Genomic DNA, 22,245 nt, shown 5'->3' with positions numbered 1-22,245 from the left:
ACATGCAGTACCCAAATAGCTGCCAGATGAATGATAAGATAGTGCAAATAAAATAAAACAGGCTTGAATTATTTCAGCATTCACTTAATAGTGTTTGGATAACTAAAGAGCAAACAAAAGCATTCTTAACATACGGATGAAAAAGTTTATCATATCCTCTTCCTTGTTCCTCATTTTCTAAAAACTTTTGTGCACAACTTGTATTTCAGATTCATCCAACATCAGAAAAACTCCTACTATGCGTCATATGGGATAACACATGGGATAAATGTTATTTTGCAGGATACTTACAAAATGTTCTAAAGACACGTAGTACAAATAAATACTCTCCATTACTATTTTGTGTAATAACACCAAAATGCTTTTCAATGGAAAAGGGAGCCGTAAAATACATCACCCTTTCAGACATAACAGTGGGATATTTCTGTATAATGACATAAAGAAGAACCGGATCGTTCACTGATCAGAAATAAAATATTATTATTGAATATCCTCTTAGAGTTTGTGGTTTACAAAGAAGTCACATGGGAAGTTACTTATCCAAAGCTTTATCTTTTGTTTTATATGTAATGTAAGTGCCTTAATGTCTTTGGACCCCAGGAAGAGGGATCCCTAATAAATACAAATAAGAACAGCTTTCTCAAAGAAAAACAGAATGTCAACTATTTTATTACTTGCCACTTCAACCTGTTGCACATAGGCCTACAGTACAATTAACTTGTCTATTTTAATAACATAGGTTAGGCATACAGTATCAGTGTTACAGCAAATTAAGCGTATGTCATATATACTGAACAAAAACACAGCATGTAAAGTGTTGGTCCCTGTCACGTCCTGACCAGTATAAGGGTTATTTGTTATTGTAGTTTGGTCAGGACGTGGCAGAGGGTATTTTGTTTATGTGGTTCGGGGTGGTGATTTATGTAGTAGGGTGTTTGATTTATTATTTCCGGGTTTTGGTCTATGTTCTATGTTTTGTATTTCTATGTTCTTTCTGGTTTGTGGTATTTCTATGTGTAGGTTAATGGGGGGTTGGACTCTCAATTGGAGGCAGGTGCTTTCTCGTTGCCTCTGATTGAGAGTCCTATATATGGGTAATTGTTTGGTGTAGTGTTGTGGGAGATTGTTTCTTGTTTTGCCTGTGTGAGTGTGACAAGACTGTTTTGTTATTTTGGCGTTGTCTTTATTTAAAAAAAATAACAAGATGAGCATCCACATTCCTGCTGCGTTTTGGTCCTCTATTCCCGACGACAACCGTTACAGTCCCATGTTTCATGAGCTGAAATTAAAGATCCTAGAAATGTTCCATATCTTCTTTGGGATAGGGGGCAGTATTTTCACGGCCGGATAAAAAATGTACCCGATTTAATCTGGTTACTACTCCTGCCCAGAAACTAGAATATGCATATAATTAGTAGATTTGGATAGAAAACACTGTAAAGTTTCTAAAACTGTTTGAATGGTGTCTGTGAGTATAACAGAACTCATATAGCAGGCCAAAACCTGAGAAGATTCCATGCAGGAAGTGCCCTGTCTGACAATTTGTTGTCCTTCTGTTGCATCTCTATCGACATTACAGCATCTGTGCTGTAACGTGACACTTTCTAAGGCTTCCATTAGCTCTCTATAGCCGCCAGAAAGTGGAATGGGGTGCTGTCTCTGGGCAAAGTACAGCAGCAGAGTTTGTAAGTGGTCAGCCTGGGGACAGTGAGACTGGAGATGCGCGTTCACGAGACTTCTCAATTTTTTTCTTTCAGTCTTTGAAGGAATACAACGTTGCCCGGTTGGAATATTATCGCTATTATACGAGAAAAATAGCATAAAAATTGATTTTAAACAGCGTTTAACATGCTTCTAAGTACGGTAATGGAATATTTAGAATTTTTTTGTCACGAAATGCGCTCGCGCGTTACCCTTCGGATAGTGACCTGAACGCACGAACAAAACGGAGGTATTTGGATATAACTACGGATTATTTGGAACCAAAACAGCATTTGTTGTTGAAGAAGAAGTCCTGGGAGTGCATTCTGACGAAGAACAGCAAAGGTAATCCAATTTTTCTAATAGTAATTCTGAGTTTAGGTGACCCCGAAGTTGGCGGATGTCAAAATAGCTAGCCGTGATGGCCAAGCTATGTACTCAAAATATTGCAAGTGTAACCGATGTGAATTGGCTAGTTAGTTAGCGGTGGTGCGCGCTAATAGCATTTCAATCAGTGACGTCACTCGCTCTGAGACTTGAAGTAGGGTTTCCCCTTGCGTTGTAAGGGCCGCGGCTTTTGTGGCGCGATGGGTAACGATGCTTCGTGGGGTGTCAGTTGTTGATGTGTGCAAGGGTCCCTGGTTCGAGCCCAGGTTGGGGCGAAGAGAGGGACGGAACCTACACTGTTACACAAAATGTGCTTTCGCCGAAAAGCTATTTTAAAATCGGACATAGCGATTGCATAAAGGAGTTCTGTATCTATAATTCTTAAAATAATTGTTATGTATTTTGTCAACGTTTATCATGAGTAATTTAGTAAATTCACCGGAAGTTTTCGGTGGGTATGCCAGTTCTGAACATCACATGCTAATGTAAAAAGCTGTTTTTTTATATAAATATGAACTTGATTGAACAAAGCATGCATGTATTGTGTAACATAATGTCCTAGGAGTGTCATCTGATGAAGATCATCAAAGGTTAGTGCTGCATTTAGCTGTGGTTTGGGTTTATGTGACATATATGCTTGCTTGGAAAATGGCTGTGTGATTATTTGTGTCTATGTACTCTCCTAACATAATCTAATGTTTTGCTTTCGCTGTAAAGCCTTTTGGAAATCGGACAACGTGGTTCGATTCAGGAGAAGTGTATCTATAAAATGGTGTAAAATAGTCCTATGTTTGAGAACTTTGAATTATGACATTTTGTGGTTTTAAATTTGGCGCTCTGATTTTTCACTGGCTGTTGAATAGTGTGGGACGATTTCGTTCCGCCTCCCCTAGAGAGGATATGCAAAAAAGCTTATTTCGATCAAATTTTGTGCACAAATTTGTTTACATTCCTGTTAGTGAGCATTTCTCCTTTGCCAAGATAATCCATCCACCTGACAGGTGTGGCATATCAAGAAGCTGATTAAACAGCATGATCATTACACAGGTGCACCTTGTGATGGGGACAATAAAAGGCCACTCTAAAATGTGTAGTTTTGTCACACAACACAATGCCACAGATGTCTCAGGTTTTGAGGGAGCGTGCAATTGGCATGCTGACTGCAGGAATGTCCACCAGAGCTGAATGTTGAATGTTCATTTCTCTACCATAAGCCGCCTCCAAGGTTGTTTTAGAGAATTTGGCAGTACGTTCAACCAGCCTCAGAACTGTAGAACATGTGTAACCACGCCAGTCCAGGACCTCCACATCCGGCTTTTTCACTTGCGATCAGCCACCCTGACAGCTGATGGGTTTGCACAACCAAATAATTTCTGCACAAACTGTCAGAAACCCCCTCAGGGAAGCACATCTGCGTGCTCGTCGTCCTCACCAGGGTCTTGACCTGACTGCAGTTCAGCGTCATAACCGACTTTAGTGGGCAAATGCAAATGCTCACCTTAGATGGCCACTGGCACGCTGGAGAAGTGTGCTCTTCATGGATGAAATCCCGGTTTCAACTGTACTGGGCAGATGGCGATTGCGTTGTGTGGGCAAGCGGTTTGCTGATGTCAACGCTGTGAATATAGTGCCCCATGGTGGCGGTGGGCTTGTGGTATGGGCAGGCATAAGCTACAGACAATGAACACAATTGCATTTTATCAATGGCAATTTGAATGCACAGAGATACAGCGACGAGATCCTGAGACCCATTGTTATGCCATTCATACGCCGCCATCACCTCATGTTTCAGCATGATAATGCACGGCCCCATGTTACAAGGATCTGTACACAATTCCTGGAAGCTGTATATGTCCCAGTTCTTCCATGGCCTGGATATTCACCAGACATGTCACCCATTGAGAATGTTTGGGATTCTCTGGATCAATGTGTATGACAACGTGTTCCAGTTCCCGACAATATCCAACAACTTTGCACAGTCATTGAAGAGGAGTGGGACAACATTCCCCAGGTCATAATCAAGAGCCTGATCAACTCTATGTGAAGGAGATGTGTCACGCTGCATGATACCGACAGGTTTTCTGATCCACGTCCCTACCTTTTTTTTCAACCTGATCTCAGAGCATTTTGTATTATTCTGTATGTAAATCCGAAACACTCCATTTAGTATATGTTTAGTTTCATATGGTATGTATTAATTTGTGGATGTCCATAACCCATTTCATATTATACGTTACGAATTACAATTCGTATGAAATGTTACATATTTACAAAATGTACAATATGTTACGAATTTGCAAACGTATGATATGTTAAGAATTCTAGCTAGGTGGCTAACGTTAGCAAGCTAGCTAGGGGTTAGGATTAAGTTTAAGAGATAGGTTAAAAGGTTACAGTTAGGTAAAGGGTTTGCTAAAAGAGTTGAGGTTAGGGGAAGGGTTAGCTAACATGCTAAGTAGTTGCAAACAAGCAAAAAAGTAGTAAGTAGTTAAAAATTTGCTAATTAGCTAAAATTGTCCATGATGAGACTAAACTCGCAATCTTTGTGTTGCTAGACGTTCACGTTATACACCCAACCATCCACCCTAATTTCGCCTTAACCATGTCTTATGTAACCATACTAAACATAAGATTTACTTACAGAATATGAAATGCTCTGAGACCAGTTTTTTTTTTTAAGGTATCTGTGACCAACAAATGTATATCTATATTCCCAGTCATGTGAAATCCATTAATTAGGGCCTAATGAATTTATTTCAATTGACTGATTTACTTATATGAACTGTAACTCTGCCAAATCTTTGAAAGTTTTGCATGTTGCGTATATATTTGTGTTCAGTGTAGAACATTACATGATGCAATTGTAGTGTAAAACTGCTATCTAGGTAGTACATTCAACATTGCATAGTCAAAGCATAAACACGCAAACCATCAACTTTATAAAATCGTCCATGGTGATATTCCAAATCACCTGGGTAGTGGCTTCCCGGTGTAGTGTAGAAAAGAACCAGACATCCACCAATTACTGACAACACAGGTGATTTGCATTATTGCTTTTCTAGCATAATGGTGGAACATGTTTCATATAGAAGGTATCTCCTGTTTTTTCCTCCACCTTCTTGCCATTAAATCAAGTTAAGGAGGAAACCAACGCCTTTGCAGCCTGAATGGAGAATGTGTCATGTATGAACTGGTCCACGGGAAGTGTAGAAGTCTGTATAATCAGCTGCATGCATTCGCCATCTTCTGGCCTTTGGGCTAGGTTTCTGGCAATAATCTTACCCGGAGCAGAGCTCACATCACCAGAATTCCACTATTTGCAGACCGAGGACTCGCCTGGGTCCTGTCACCTTTAACGTTCGTCCCAAAAGATTAAGCGTAACTCATGGTTATTATGAAAAGCCATTAGATATTTTGGCCTATTTCTTCGTATGTACTGTAGTGACTACTGACTCTACAGTACACAACGATTTACTTCAGTGGTTTAGCCTAGTCACCTAATTAAAGGCAGAGGGCGCAATAACCACATCAATAGTAGGCCTACATAGCACATAATGGAAAATAAATGTAGCCTAATGTGTGTCATCATTTAGTTCAAAGAAAGTATTAGGCCTAAAGCACCTTATCCTTTACTTTCTGCCTGCCCGACTATGGTAAGACAAGTTTACCTTCTCACTAATACAGTTCACTTTGTGCTTGAATCATTGCTGAAAATGAAGTATCTGACATTTACACAAACTGTGCAACCATCTTTATTTTACAGAGAACTTACACTGGTCTGACATTACCAAAATCTGAGAAACTCAGAAAATTACAGTGCACAATCATGATGATGAGATTTGTACCATTCAAATGAACTTCAGTTTAATGAATCTATGAAACAGATGTGGATAGTGATGTTGGCCAGAAAAAGATCAGGGGTACAGTAGTTAAAAATCTGTCTATTCGGAAAGAAACAGATGCTTCCACCTAATGTGTAAGCATTAGGTCCTGGAACCTCAGAGCAGGTGATTGAAAACCCATTCAAAGATTCTACTGACATGCTTTAGAACATTTGTGACCCTGCATTCCATAATGTACAAGGTGGAGTCCACCATTAATCTTGTTCTTTCACAACACAAAGTACAAACCAGTGCTTGGCTTTGAGGGAAAGTGTGTTACTGGGCACCTGAACTGTGCTTTCCATGGCCCCTCAGAAACATACACCACAGGAGGCTGCTGAGGGGAGGACGACTCATAATAATGGCTAGAATGGAGTGAATGAAATGGTATCAAACATGGAAAACATGTTTGCTGCATTCGATACCATTCCATTCTAGTGATTACTATGAGCCCGTCCTCACCGAAAGTCAGAGGGCATCTTAAGGATTACATTTGACTTTCAATGATGTTCAAGAAAATCAGGGGGCATGGGAGTAAACGGCAATGTGCAAGCAACAAAACACCTTTCATGCTCCTGAAATTGAGAGTCAAAAGAGTTCATACAGTATACAGAATATATTACACATACTACCGTTCAAAAGTTTGGGGTCACTTAGAAATTTCCTTGTTTTTGAAAGAATAGCCATGTTTTTTGTCCATTAAAATAACATCAAAATGATCAGAAATACAGTGTAGACATTGTTAATGTTGTAAATGACTTTTGTAACTGGAAACGGACGATTTTTTATGGAATATCTACATAGGCGTAGAGGCCCATTATCAGCAACTATCACTCCTGTGTTCCAATGGCACGTTATGTTAGCTAATCCAAGTTGATCATTTTAAAAGGCTAATTGATCATTAGAAAACCCTTTTGCAATTATGTGAGCACAGCTGAAAACTGTTGTTCTGATTAAAGAAGCAATAAAACTGGCCATCTTTAGACTAGTTGAGTATCTGGAGCATCAGCATCCCGGAGTCACCTCTTCACTGTTGACGCTGAGACTGGTGTTTTGTGGGTACTATTTCATGAAGCTGGCAGTTGAGGACTTGTGAGGCATCTGTTTCTCAAACTACACACTAATGTACTTGTCCTCTTGCTCAGTTGTGCACCAGGGCCTCCCATTCCTGTTTCTATTCTGGTTTGAGCCAGTTTGTGCTGTTCTGTGAAGGGAGTAGTACACAGCGTTGTACCAGATCTTCAGTTTCTTGACAATTTCTCACATGGAATAGCCTTCACTCCTCAGAACAAGAATAGACTGATGAGTTTCAGAAGAAAGTCTTTGAATCTGGCCATTTTGAGCCTGTAATCGAACCCACAAATGCTGATGCTCCAGATATTCAACTAGTCTAAAGGCCAGTTTTAATACTTCTTTAAATCAGAACAACAGTTTTCAGCTGTGCTAACATAATTGCAAAAGGGTTTTCTAATGATCAACTAGCCTTATAAAATGATAAACTTGGATTAGCGAACACATCGTGCCATAGGAGCACAGGAGTGATGGTTGCTGATAATGGGCCTCTCTATGCCTATGTAGATATCCCATTAAAAATCATCCGTTTCCAGCTACAATAGTCATTTACAACAATAACAATGTCTACATTGTATTTCTGATCAATTTGATGTTATTTTAGTGGACAAAATGTTTTTTTTTCAAAAACAAGGACATTTCTAAGTGAGCCACACACTTTTGAATGGTAGTGTATATAAATAATATATTTAATTAAATGGTACAGTATCAGTGGGAGATGTGGCAGTTGTTGATTGGTAGACAGCGCTCTTCCGTTACAACAGCAAAATAACATCCTTAGCACACATTGTGGCTGGCTGATCATCACAATCAGGGACTCCATGCAGCACATATCTTCCCACATAAAACAAGTGCCATGACCCCAGTACCATCACCTAGAAAGGTTCCACTGGCAATAAAGTTGTAACAAATGTTTGTAGCACCTGACATATTTTTTGAAAAAGATTTTGTAAATTAATCCTTAATAAATTAGACGCACATTTCAATACAATTACCTTAAAGAGACAGTATCTTTAGTAAAGAATTTTCTAGAAAAATGTCTTAACCATTATTACTTTGGTGTTCCACATCACAGCCAATAGTTGAGCACAGTTCTTAGAGACAGGGTGTGCTCAGGCCAAGTGAGAGGACATGCTGCAATATAAGACATGATTCCAAACAGTGATATTGTGCTTGTTAGTTTTCATTGTCAAGTATGACTTACACAAGATATTTTGAGCTCATGACCACTGCATGCATGTCTGAGGGAGGGTAAAAAAAGATTCAAGAATTCCATGGATATTTTTTTCAGGGAACCGCACATTAAAAACCTAGTCACAGATAGTCCAACATACAATATCTAGACAATGCCAACAGGAAATGCCAAATAAAATAACCCTATGGTATCTTATTACTTTTGAGTCTTTCCCTAAAGGAAAGCAGAGGAGAGGGTTAATTTACATAAAAGTTGTTTTGTTTTTCTTGTCTGGCGCTACCGCCCCTCTATCCTCTGGTGGTGACTACGGTGTGACTCCTGGTTAGCCATCTCACTTGGTCACTGCATGGATACCTTGTGCAAGGTAACCCACATTGCCAGAGGTGACGCCAGCCATGGAGATACGCCCATCCTTTGTCATGTAGACGGAGAACTCCTTTGTGAGGCGCGCCACCTACACAAGATGGAATAGTTACTCATTACGACTCATTAACTGCATATTTAGCAATTTAATATCTAGACAGATACTTATAGTATAGCCATGTTGGATGTTTCATCCAATGATTCCTTACCAGTAAGTAATCCAATGGAAATCACATACTATATTATGAGACAGTGTAGAGTCTCAGCACAGTTACTCTACCTGTTCAGGCTTCAGCCCTGTGAAGCAGAACATGCCAATCTGGTCAATGACGTGCTGCCAGTTCTGAGTGGAGCCCTCCTTCTTCAGGTTGGCCACTAACAGCTCCCTCATTGTGATGATGCGGTTAGCCATGCCATGCACCTCCCCCAGCCTAGGGAGAGAACAGCCGTCACTCAGCTGGGAACGTATCATGTTGGCTATGGGACAATTGAAATACAACACTTCGTGAATGACTTACTCACCACTCTTTGTACAGGTCTGGTGTATTGAGGATGGTGGCAGCGATGCGCGCCCCGTTCATGGGAGGGTTGGAGTAGATGGGCCGAATGAGGATCTTCAGCTGGGACTCCACACGCTTGGCCTCCTCAGCATCCTTACACACCACAGTGAAGCCCCCAACACGCTCACCTGAAGACATCACACACCACCACACAATGCATGTTGCTTAGCTTAAATAATAAATATGGTATTTTGTTTTCCCCAAAACATTATCCTCAAACATGACCAATGCAATTATCATAACTCACCATAGAGACCCATGTTCTTTGCAAAGGACTGAGAGAGCACAATGTTGTGGCCTTGCTCAATGAAATAACGGACAGCCCAGGCATCACGGTCAATATCACCACTGGCAAAGCCCTGGTAGGCCATGTCAAAGAACACCAGGAGGTTCCTTTTCTGGAAGAGAAAAACATGAGAGAACTTATGTACAGTACCTTCAGAAAGTATTCACAGACCTGGACTTTAAAAATAAAACAAACGACTTTGAATATCCCTTTGAGCAGTTACTAATTACACTTTGGATGGTGTATCAACACACTCAGTCACTACAAAGATAGAGGCGTCCTTCCTAAGGAGAGGAAGGACACCGCTCAGGGATTTCACCAAGAGGCCTTTAGAACAGTTAGAGTTTAATGGCTGTGACAGGAGAAAACTAAGGATGGATCAACAACATTGAGTTACTCCACATTTTTTTATTTTACCTTTATTTAACTAGGCAAGTCAGTTAAGAACAAATTCTTATTTTCAATGACGGCCTAGGAACAGTGGGTTAACTGCCTTGTTCAGGGCAAGAACGACAGATTTTTCTATTCTTTTTTTTACTACTATACTAATTTAAATACTAATCTAAATGACAGAGTGAAAAGAAGGATGCCTGTACAAAATAAAAACATTCCAAAACATGCATCCTGTTTGCAATAAGGGACTAAAATAAAACTGCAAAAATGTGGCAAACAAATTAACTTTATGTCCTGAATACAAAGCGTTATGTTTGGGGCAAATCCAAACACAGCACATCACTGATTATCACTCTTCATATGTTCAAGCATGGTGGTGGCTGCATCATGTTATGGGAGTTTTTTTTAAATAAAAAGAAACAGAATAGAGCTAAGCACAGCCAAAATCCTAGAGGAAAACCTGGTTCAGTCTGCTTTCCAACAGACACTGGGAGACAAATTCACTTTTCAGCAGGACAATAACCTAAAACATAAAGGCCAAAATATACAATAGAGTTGCTTATAAAGATGACATTGAATGTTCCTGAGTGCCATAGTTACAGTTTTGACTTACCGTAAATTCCGGACTATAAGCCGCAACTTTTTTCCCACGCTTTGAACTTCGCGGCTTAAACAATGACGCGGCTAATATATGGATTTTTCCCGCTTTTTAATTTCTGGGTCCTGACAGCGTGGAGCATTGTCAAGAAATCCACTATCATCAACGGGTTTCGAAAGGCTGGACTGCTGCGTGTTGAAGAGGGCTCAGCGGGGGATTTGCCTCCGGATGAAAGTGACGAGAGCGACAATGAAAACGATCCAATATCGGATGAAGCAATTCTGAGGCTATTCAACTCCAACACCGAAGGAGATGGTTTCAGTGCACAGGAGAAAGATAGTGACCAATGACTTTCTTGGTAGGCTACTGTTTACTGCTAATTTTTTATTTTTTGTTACAAGCCGTGTTTCGTTAAAGCCTATTTATTTTTGTTACAAGCCGTGCTTCGTTAAAGCCTATTTATTTTTGTTACAAGCCGTGTTTCATTAAAGCCTATTTATTTTTGTTACAAGCCGTGTTTCGTTAAAGCCTGTGTAAAGTTCATTTGTTTCAATGTACCGGTGGCTTCAATGTACCGCGGCTTATAGACATGTGCGGTACATTGTGCATTATTTATGTTCAAAATATTTGTTTTTTTTTTAAATTCAGTGGGTGCGGCTTATATTCAGGTGCGCTTAATAGTCCGGAAATTACGGTAAATCTACTTGCAAATCTATGGCAAGACTTGAAAATAACTGTCTAGCAATGATCAACCACCAACTTCACAGACATTTTTAAAGAATAATGTGCAAATACTGTACAAACCAGGTGTGCAAAGCTCTTAGAGACTTACCCAGAAAGACTCACAGCTGTAATCTGCTAGTGCTGAGCAATTAACTTAAATGTCTGTAATTTTTTTCCGTTTTTAAACAACTAATTGACCAAAGTCGGTTAAATTATTTGAATTCCATTTCGTTCAGTTTTTTTCTGTAAGCTCAATGCACTTTCTCTAGAGATAAATCAGATCCAGCCTGAACTGTGCGATGTAGTAGGGAGTTGTTGTTTCCAACAGGGCAATATTCTATGGTTAAGTGTATAAAACGTGGTAATTAACGAGAATGACCATAATCCACTGCACATCTACTTGTCGGGTCTGTGTTTCTTTTATGCCTGCTACGGAAGAGGCAGAAGAATGCACGATCGTGAGGGGCTAGAGAGAGCAGCTGTTGCTTCCTAATCTATCACTAACCACGGTTTGTACAGACAGTGGCAAGTCAAGGACTTCAGTACTTTTTCGAGCACTAATATTTATTTTCAAGGCCCATCAATTTGCAATAGTTTCTATATGCAATTGTTTCTAGTCGCCACAAGATGGCAGTATATCGCCACAACCTCATGAAAAAAAACCACTAACTTACTATTATTATTCATCACTACCTTACAAGTTCTCCTCAATAATATGTTTCACTACATACAGTGGTAAGTCAGTACTGATGATGTTGACTGATTTCCTTATATGAACTGTCACTCAGTAAAATCTTTGAAATTGTTGTGTTTATATTTTTGTTCAGTGTACATATTACATTTCTTTATATTTAAATCGTCTTAATATTTCACTACATTTTAGGTCCCCCAGGCTGTCCCAACACATGACATGAAAGTGAATTCTGACAGTGTAAAATGACCTTAGTTAACTATAGAATATTGTATTCAATACCCATTTGAAGAGAAAAATGTTATTGTGTTTGATAAAATTAAAGATTCTCTCAGGGGACACTATTTAAATTTAAAGGGGACAACACATGGGTCCCAGACCCCGAGTTGGGGAACCATCGTACTAGTAACCTCTGTCCCTGCTTGCTTCAATGTTTCCTGTCCCTGCTTGCTTCAATGTTTCCTCTCTCTGTGTATCTCCTTTGCCTCCTTCAGCCTGACTCACAACTGTCTGTCTCACTACTCACGGTAAAGAAAAGGTATTTTGTTATGAGAATTTAAACTAGCCCATCTTTTGATTATGGCTAGCTTAATTTCAGTCAACTGCTCCTGCTGAGGTCAGGCTCGGTTCAACGTTAGCTTCTAACTTGATCCTTCTAGCCAGCTAGATATAGCTAGCTCATTTGCTAACAGCCAGAGCCCTTAACCTACCTAGCCAGCTAGACATCAGACTGAAATATCATCGACTATTTACCAGTTGTACACTCATTCTCAGAGAGTGAGGGGGTTTTTGTTTTGTGGGATGTCTGTTGACACGGCAGGAGGCGAGGGATGTTAAAAAAACTACAAAAACCACTGTCGGCGGCGCCTCTCTACCACTTGCCACTGTAGGTCTGGGCTGAGGTAGTTCGTTTCACTTCTTGGCCTATGTCGTGAGCGGAGTTTCCCATCAGACAGAGTGGTGAGTGAATGCACTGCTAAAAAGGCAAATCCAGGGGAGCAGGAAACATAATGAGCGTACATTAATCATTCATGATTCCACTCATTCAAAAAGGTAGGCACGATTAGAACTCAGATCAAGAAGCCTTCTGAGCATTGCTCAACGCTGGGAACGCAATAATAAGTGAGTAAATGATAATTAAATAAAAAAAGGCGAGTAAATGCTATTTCACAAATAAAAAGGTGCATAAGCGGCATTTACCCTCTACTACATCCCTGGATGGGTCTGGCAAAACCATTCATAAAAATCTATATCCTGCATGCAGGGTTGAATCTACATTTGTCAAGATTTAAGCACCTCAAGCAACTTGCGCGAACCCTGCTCTACCTGAAAATACATGATCTAAGTGATTGATAGTTGGTATTCAGCAGTCATAAAAGTATGCTTTATTTATTCAACCTAAATAATAGAAATCCGTGATTATTTAAAAAAAATAATCGAACTGACCTCAAAAAGCACTGATCGCTGCCAAAGGTGATTCTAACATGTATTGACTCAAGGTGTGAATAATTATGTAAATTAGATATGCATTTCATTTTCAATAAATTAGCAAATATAAAAAAAAATATTTTACATAAAAAAAAAAAAAAATTGCTTCGTCATTATGGAATACTATCTGAAGGCACTGTATTGTGGCCTGGTTGGTGGGTAATTAGGTTTCATAGGGCTACTGGGTCGTTCCACCAATTTAATACATTTTTTTTGTAGTAGAAAAAAACAACATTTGTTTCACCTAATTTTAACATTGTCATAAAGAGCACGTGTTCAACATAATAAAAAAATAATTTCAGTGTAAAACTTAAAACGACTAAAACCAGATATAAAGTATGTAGAAAAGATAATGACCTATATATTTTTTTTATAATATAATCTTTGAGAACTAACAAATCACCAAAATAAAATCTAGACCGTCAGGGAGAATGGAAAATTCCCAAAACAATGAAGTTAGCTATATTGATTTTGTTTAATGTTTAAGCAAAAGAACACAGCAATAGCCATGGAAAATTTCATAAAATTGCAGGAAATTAGCTTTAAAACTGCAAAATGAAGTATTGCCGCGCTATGGAGAAAAGGGTCGAATTGCAGGAAATGGATTTAAAAATGCTAAATATTCTACACCACCAAGATGGGGGCCTCTAAAATGTTCTCTAAAATTCAGCAGCGCCAATGGGCCAGCCGCACCCATTGCCATGCCCACCACCTAAAACTGTAACATAGTTGACGTTTCATCTTAAAATCAGCCATAAATCCCCTTGTGGCAAGGGGAATGGAAGCTTGTTGTGTGCAACAGAGAGGGGCAATTGAATGCAAGCTTCATCGCCCAAAAATTATTGTTAAAACATTTCTAGCCTGTTAATCTATGGGTAACAGGGTTGATGTGTTATTCTCAACCTGTTCAGTTTCCCTCCACAAAACACCAGAAAATGGCCAAAAAGAGTAGAATCAGCTGACCTGCTTTTACACTATGATTTGACTATCAGATGTTCCAGTTTCTTTTAAAACAATTTTAAAAAAGGAATAGTTTTACCATGTTAAAAGGAGAGTTCAGTTCATTTAACAGGGTTGACCTAAAAATTAGGGACAGGTTTATTTTTTTACCTTAAAATTAAATCACATGAAATGTTGGGGTTAAGTGGGTTAAAATCTTCCTAGAAGTCACAGAGGGACATGTCAAAACTCTGAATTTTGGCACTTTAGCAAGACTTTATTCATATAAAAAATTTTAAAATGTTTTCATGTTGTCTATATTAAAAAGGGCACTTCATCTAATATAACAGGCTTTTCAAATTCAATATTTGTGCACAATTTCTACCTAAAATATCAAAGGGAAGCAAAAGGCACTCATTTCATGGAACGACCCTACTACATAACTTTATATTCAGTTGTGTTTACCTTCACCAGGTTAGCAATCTCCTTCCACTGCTCTGGCCGAGGATCCACTCCTGTGGGGTTGTGGGCACAGGCATGAAGCATGATGACACTTTTCTCAGGAATTTTCTGAATAAGAGGAAACAGTAATACATTTGTTTATCTATAATCCAGCAGTTACTTGAAGTACACATTGATAGGGAGAGTACAATGTGTACACATTGGTAGGGGAAGATTAGGCTTCTGTGCCATGTCTTACAGAAATGTCATTCAGGGCTCCCTGGAAGTCAAAGCCACAGGTCTTTGGGTCATAGTAGGTGTAGGCCTTCAGTTGCATCCCAGCGTCTCTGAAGATGGGTGTATGGTTCCCCCAGGAGGGCTTGGGCAGGTACACATCCCGGGCCTCTGTATGGAAACGGGACTGAGGGAGGGGTGCAGGAACAAAGAGAGTGGGGAAAAGAAGAGACTTTCATTCATTAGCATTCATGATGATGGTTAGATCTTTAAAAAAGCAAAAGGATCAGGGCTCTTACCAGGAAGTTGGCTCCGATTCTCAAGGACCCAGTTCCAGAAATAGTTTGGACAGTGATGTTCTGGGAACAAGGAATAAACAAAAAACGGTCAAAATAAGGCTTTTAAAGCTGTGCCGTAGAATCAGGATGTCTGAAGTTCCAGGAAAGGCTCGACTTACCCTGCCACTCTGGATAACCTCATTGTTGTCTCCTAAAGCCAGTTTGGCGCATGCCTTGGTAAAGTCCCCCAGACCACCAATAGCCAGGTATTCTTTGTCCAGCTTCTTTGCAGCAATCTGAGCTTCAGCCTAAGAATACAGAGGGTAAAAGTCAAGCCAAAGTCTGTTGTTCTCTGTGTCAAAGTGATTATAGGCAGCTAGGCTGACGTCTTTTTAACTTATAGTCTATCAAAATTGTTGTTTCTCATGTTATGAGGTTTATAATGAGAGTCATCATCATCATAATCATCAAGCAGTGATTGAACACACCTTGCGAACACAGCTGAGGACATATGGTTTGCCCTGGTCATCACGGTATGCTCCTACACCCAGATTCATCTTCTTAGGGTTGGTGTCACGCTTGTAGGCCTCTGACACTCCCAGGATGGGGTCAGGGGGACCCATCTGCACCTCGGACCACCATGAGCTGAAACAGTTGGGTAGGGAGATTGAACCATCCCGTAGAAGATAGAAAGGGTAAAACACAGACTTGCATCAACTCAATTTACACCCGATTAAGTAGTCTGATACCTTTGCACTAAGTAGGATTTGATCCAAATTAGGTGGTGGTAATCCCCTAACAGTCTGAAATTGATTAAGCTAGTCTGCTTTCACAAACAGGAATGTTGGATGTTGCAGCATCAACAACCAACCACTAATGTTGCAAGGATGACATTCTGTCACAGGCTTACATCATCATTTATTGCATTAATGGCTTCATTTGATGGGCCTACCTTTCTTTCAGTGGTCAGCCAGTCACCAGCAGTACAGTAATGAAACATGCTTGACCAGTCATGAGGGGGAAAAGCACTACATGCCCAGCTAGCTCGTTAGTGTTTTGTGACCTTGTTAGTTTGCTACACATTAAAGTCAATGATTTCTGACAGTGCTAAAGCTGTTTCAACTCCTCCAACTGCATGTAGCTACTATAGCTGTGGCACATTGTTGGATCCTAGTTTAGTAACATTAGGTTAGCTTGCCAGCTAGCTACTGAACAACCTTGGTTGGTGGCGAGGTTGCAAATAGCCAACCAGCCTCAAAAGGCCTATCAATGGCTACTTTGCTAATTACCTGGACATGGCTTTGAAAACCAGCTAACATGCTAGTTGTCCATTTGTCTTGAAATAACAAGCAAGCAACCTGCTCTGCTCCCTTTGAGGGGAAAGACAAAGGGTCGTTCGTCCGCTAGCTAGCTCTGCACTGACTAGTTGTCTATGGCTGTCAGCTAACGTGCTAGCTAGTCAATAAAGCAGTACTCTCGGAGCACATTTTACCTGGCACGAATGGAGAGCACACCCAATGGAGGGTGTACCCCGACGGTAGAAATGATCTTGCTTGACTTCAACAGGGCCATTGCTGGTACTCAACACAACACGCACGGAAAACCGTCTTCTGAGTTCCCACACACTGTACTACGTAGCTCTGCTGTCAATTGCAGCACCCCCCCCCCCCCCCCCCCACGTGCTCAACAGCGCCACGAAGAAGAGTTCAGTCTTTTTGAGTGCACTGTAGGTTTGGGATACATATTATTGTGATACATATTATTGGCCACTTGGTGACAATACAGCCCCATAGAAGTGTATCTAATACAAGGTCTCCATGCAGAAGATTTCACAGCCCATACGGGTTTGTAATGCTATTGTATTTATTAGCCCACCCAGTGTACTTACTTTACATTTTGACATCTTAAATAAGTTGATAAACAGCTCTTTATTGTCATTAAATATCTCACATTCAAAGATCGATTAGGTTATACAGAGCACAGCCCCAACGGCAATCAAGCATGCACAGCCTTACCTGGAATGCTTTATTTGTTGGTTGTATTCACTGAAAGTGTTACCATTGAAAAATAAGGTTTCTACCAATGCATGCAAATGATTACTGTAGCTTACCATGTCGTCATTGCACAGTGTCTTTAAGTGCTTTATCACTCCATTTTACAAAATAAATGTATCCTTATGATCTAGAATATTAGATGCATTATTAGTCCATCGTTTATAACTGTGAAATAGATGTGTGGGAATGTTTGTAAATGCAATAAACGCAGAGATTCCCCTAATTCAAGGGAGAGATGTTCGGTGGGCTTTTTCTATGACTGAGTGATGACATTGCAGATAACATTTTCATGCAGGAAGGACTAAGTGCATTCCGCTGTGTATAGCAAAAGTGAGGTGTGAGTTAGGGTTAGTGAAACAAGAGTAAGTGTACCTCTATCCCCTCGAGAAGCCTCTCCCTTTCTTCCCCCATCTTGTATTTCTAGCTTACCATCACCCACACGACTTCCTCTCCTGTCTGCTTCTATATTAGTCTGCCTCTCCTCTCTGATTGAAACAGCAAGTCTGTTGGAAAGGCCATTTTAATATTGTCATCTACAACCTGTGTGGAAAATGGAATGGATTTTAGTAAGTATAGCACTGGAAAAGCTCTGATACCACAATCAATGAATGTGTAAACATAATCGAAGTTCAGAGAATATAGACTACTCCTGTTATATTATTGGATTTCCTTGTTGCCTTTGTACGGCACCATTATCATTTTGAATCTTGTATCTCACCACACAAGAAGCTATGTGTTGGGATGGCCTAAGTCCATAGCAAATGTATTACATTGCATTATGGGTTTGTGGGAGGATAGTCCCTTAGGATAAAGACTGGTTTGCCTGTGTGCAATTATCAACGATGCAGTGGGATGCTTAGACTTGCCTCTGTCATGTGCTGATGGCATGTTGTCAGTGTTAGATAACATTATTGACTTAATTTACAGTTTGTTAGTTGTCCTGTGCTGGTTCAGTGATTATCACTGGAAATGGGCCAGGCCTCAAAATGTTCCCAATATGTTTTTGTTTTAATTGGGCATTGCCTGCATCTGTCTATCAGCTTGCCCCTTCCCTAGTACATATTTCATTATTTAAACCATCTTGAGATGAAGCTTTTCAAACTTGTTTGTTTTACTCGGGCCCATATTAATGGCTGGAATGGCATAAATGGAATGGTATCGAACACATCAAACACATGGTTTCCATGTGTTTCATACCATTCCATTGACTCCATTCCAGCCATTACTATGAGCCGTTTTCCACTCAGCAGCCTCCTATGCAGATATAAATGATTTTGTAGTATATTGCACAGTAAAAAGGCTAATTTGTAAATAGGTTCAGTATTTATGTCTTAGTCACCAGAGTGTGTATTGGTGTTTGTGTGTGTGGTGCTCAGTGGATATACTGTAGGGAATCTAGGCAGGGACATCCATTTGATGAGTTGTTTAATTCACAGGAGCTATATTTAAAGAGTACATAAATAAAACACCAAGTTTCCTTTCATACAATATATGTTTAAATAATTAAAGGTATCGTCATGTATGAAGCTGTTCTCTCTTGCTCTCCATGTGTCTGATATCTAGTCATAATATTAGTTATTAGTTAAGATCGGGATGGTGACTGCAGATTCAACAAAGCTAAAACACGTCTATGTGAATCTTAATCATATTTTGACATACAGTAATAGCATACAATAATAGCGTACAATAATATTGTATCATAGATTGTTACTTCTGTTCACTCTTTTCATTGACATCCTTACATGTGAAACCTATATGGAGATAAACCTGGTCATCATGAATTAGGAATACCTCTTTCCAAAGGAGACCTTGATGGGAGGTGCCCATGCAGATAGCAAATTGAGGTAGCACTCTGACAAAAAAATTTTACAGTATACTAAGATGGTCTGTTAATAAGCATCTCATAGAAATTACTACAACATAACGCAAATGCTCATCTTTGTGCATTGCACATTGGATAAAAAAGCCAGTCTTTTCCTGCAAAACATGGCTTTCAATTAAATATTTAAATAGTGATGATTAATTGATAGGAATTTCTACAAGCTCTGCTGTGAGAGAGGGAAGTTTGACTGCTGAATTATTGAACTTGTTTTTAAAGCATCTGCACACAATTAGAGGGGATTTTTTACTAGAAATATGAAGTCGTGCCTCAGAAATACCGATAGAGGAAATTTAGGAATTTATACAAGTATTCTCTTGTCTGGTTACCAGTCTTTTTAGCTAACATTCCACTCCTTGCCACTAGTGTCATTTGCCAAAAACCGGAGTGGCAAGGGGTAGAACGTAATACTTGAACAGCGACTGCAACCAGGCTAGGTATCCTCTTGTAATTATAAAAAATGTGTGAGTGTTTCTGTGTGTGGTTGCAGTACCTCCCTGATATCTGGTAATGACAGGGCTTTCCTTATTTGCTACTCATACACCAACTTATTCTTTATTAATACTAATTGATGCTAACATAAACACTTTTTTTCAAAGTCAATATTCAATTAAATGGATTATCAACAAGATTTTTAACAACCGGAGTACTATGCCAGATATTTTTTATGTAAATTCTAAGCACAAGGAGGTGTAGAGAGAGAGTAAGGTGTTGACCATAAAAAACAGAGAGAATCTTAATCGTAATATATATATTTTTAATGCTTTCTATAACATCCTCATTATAACAGTATCAGCCAGAAAACGCAACATAAAAAATCTAAATGTAACAGGGTAATAATATAAGGATGAAACACCAGATCATATACATAGATGAACTAGATGGTAATTTTCCATGAAGAAAACTTGTGGGACTTGCTTTAACTCTTTAAAAGTATTTTTGTGGTAGTGGAAGAAGTTTTAAACATTTTAATTAAGCTAAGCAGTTAAATATAGTCAAAGTTAAATGTAGTAAAATAATTGGTCTGCTTACTTTGATATACTACTTTATCAACCTTATTACCTTGGATTGTGGGGCAGTTAGATCACACATTTCATCAGAAATAACTACATCCAGACTACACTTTTATACACTCTCCTACTTGAATATCACGGTATATGACAACTGTAATAACAGTAATAAGAAGATAATGAGGCATTGTTGAAGTTTTAAATAAAACATAACTGTATTTTTTCACAACATATTTGGACGACAGCAGGATGTTCATTAAGTCCTCTCTGGGCTGGAGGAGGATAAGTGGGAAGAGGGACCCACCGGCCAGAAAGGGGGAACCCCTTCCTTCAGAGCCCCTCTGCTCCCAGGGGGGACACACAAGTTAACTGAGCATAGCATACATCTGATAATCATTATTTGAAATGCAATTGTAGTTTAGTCTTTTTATCATGAGCATGTAGACAGTTAAAAATGTATTTTGCTTTCACAACATATTTTGACTTTTTTACACTAACATGATGGAAGAACTAATGCAAGCAGTGAAATGTGATACCAATGTTTTGGTCAAGATTCATACCTTATAGATGTCTGAAGTGAAAATGCAGTACACATGGTTGTGATATCTGTAGTACGTCTGCAGCACACCTGAATGGAGGCAACGTTGTGGATGAGAAATGAACACTGGATTCAGCCTGGGATTCTTTTCTGTGGTAGCAGCTTGTATCATGAAACAATGTCAAGATGGGCTTGCTTGACCTGGATAGCAGATCCTTGTTGAAGTCGCCACAGACGATGATCGGTTCAGTGCCTTTAAACTATGACAATGGAAGGAGTGTGGGTGTGTGTGTGTACTGGTTTTAATGTGTTTATTACTTCTTACCTGTAGAAAATTATAATTTTGGCACTTCAAACAGACTAAGTAAGCAGGGCTATTAATGCTCAGTGAGACCATATGTTGCTGTGGTAACCAGGGAACTTTCACTAACAAAGTTACATGACAGTGGGAAGTTAGATGAAAGGAAAATACCACTCAAAAATATATTTTGGTATTTGTTTCATTAGTCCACTGTTGATAGTCTAATTTGTTTTGCATGTCAGCAATCAAGTTTTCAAGATATAAAACGTTACAAATACAGAAAGTGTCACAGTATGATATAAAACACATGACACTTTATGCATTTTGGAAGTTCTATATCTTGAAAACTTGATTGCTGATATGCAAAACACTTTGGGACTGTATCAACAGTGGACTAAAGTAACAAATACAAAAATATACAGTCGTTTTTGAGTGGAATTTTCCTTAATGAAAGCAGTTGATACAATCACTTAAACAGCTTTACCTCATGATTGGTAGAAGCTATTCCTTTTCTGATTTCAGATTTGAAAAACATGAGAATTAGAGGAAGTTTTCATATGCTCTACGTTTTTGTCTAATTTGTTGGGACTGCAGTTACCGAAACACATGTACGTTTGATTGGTAGAATATAATTATGTTCTAATTTCAGTTTTGAATATCAGAAAAGCAGACTTAGATATTTCATATGTGCTATGGTTTTTTCAAATTTGTTGGGAAAGTGGTCTGAGTAGCTGATTGTGTCAAAAGTGACATTGTTTACGCCGAATAGAATACGTCTTTATCAATAAAACGTCACAATAAGGTGCAGAGCGTTAAATTTTCCTTCTGGGGGGCAAGGAGACCCCCTGCTCCGGAATTGTTAAATAAATGTTAACTATTTGGCTGTAATGTCATCACCTCTTGAAGAGCATAGTCAGAGCTACACATTTCCGATTATTCCATGCAAAACAATTACGCACATTTTAGCTCTATCATCGGAGTTATACAGCAAGTAACTGCATCCTTTTCGTGATCAGTAAACATTAATTGATCATGTAATTTCAGATATGTGAGGGTAACCTCATGATATCTTTCAATATTGGATATTCAATATTGGATATTTAAAAGTGAACTATACCTGACAAGTATGACTGGTTCAGGTTCATTTCCCATCCTTTGTGGGATCTGCCTGTCAAGCAGCAGAAGGGCGCATTTGCCGATGTACTGTTAGCTGATAATGTTTACTTTGCAAGCT

General features: G+C 39.2%; 1 protein-coding gene and 1 long non-coding RNA gene across 2 annotated transcripts; both read right to left on the bottom strand.

Annotated features, from left to right (window-relative positions):
- Window positions 1-7,706: 7,706 nt before the first annotated feature.
- Window positions 7,707-16,890, bottom strand: LOC115151970 (aspartate aminotransferase, mitochondrial). The gene is made up of 10 exons (XM_029696354.1): window positions 16,722-16,890; window positions 15,718-15,874; window positions 15,409-15,537; window positions 15,251-15,310; window positions 14,977-15,138; window positions 14,742-14,846; window positions 9,406-9,556; window positions 9,121-9,286; window positions 8,879-9,029; window positions 7,707-8,689 (listed from the first exon to the last, which is right to left on the bottom strand). Exons 1-10 carry the CDS (start codon window positions 16,799-16,801, stop codon window positions 8,567-8,569), a joined length of 1,284 nt encoding a protein of 427 aa, XP_029552214.1. The 5' UTR covers window positions 16,802-16,890; the 3' UTR covers window positions 7,707-8,566.
- Window positions 16,891-19,902: 3,012 nt separating this feature from the next.
- Window positions 19,903-22,015, bottom strand: LOC115151969 (uncharacterized). The gene is made up of 2 exons (XR_003867400.1): window positions 20,733-22,015; window positions 19,903-20,513 (listed from the first exon to the last, which is right to left on the bottom strand). It is a non-coding gene; the product is annotated as an uncharacterized LOC115151969 (long non-coding RNA).
- Between the last annotated feature and the right edge of the window lie 230 nt (window positions 22,016-22,245).

The sequence above is a fragment of the Salmo trutta genome, chromosome 17, assembly GCF_901001165.1.
Source record: "Salmo trutta chromosome 17, fSalTru1.1, whole genome shotgun sequence".
Classification (NCBI taxonomy): domain Eukaryota; kingdom Metazoa; phylum Chordata; class Actinopteri; order Salmoniformes; family Salmonidae; genus Salmo; species Salmo trutta.
The sequence above is the reverse complement of the archived record's forward strand: the minus strand, read 5'-3'. Positions and strand labels throughout refer to the sequence as shown.

Excerpts from the sequence above, each read along its gene's own strand:
- LOC115151970 (XM_029696354.1), bottom strand. The coding sequence starts at position 16,801 with ATGGCCCTGTTGAAGTCAAGCAAGATCATTTCTACCGTCGGGGTACAC. Across the intron at positions 14,847-14,976 it reads GAGCCCTGAATGACATTTCT|AAAATTCCTGAGAAAAGTGT; the intron begins GTAAGACATGGC and ends CCTCTTATTCAG. Across the intron at positions 9,287-9,405 it reads AAAGAACATGGGTCTCTATG|GTGAGCGTGTTGGGGGCTTC; the intron begins GTGAGTTATGAT and ends TGATGTCTTCAG.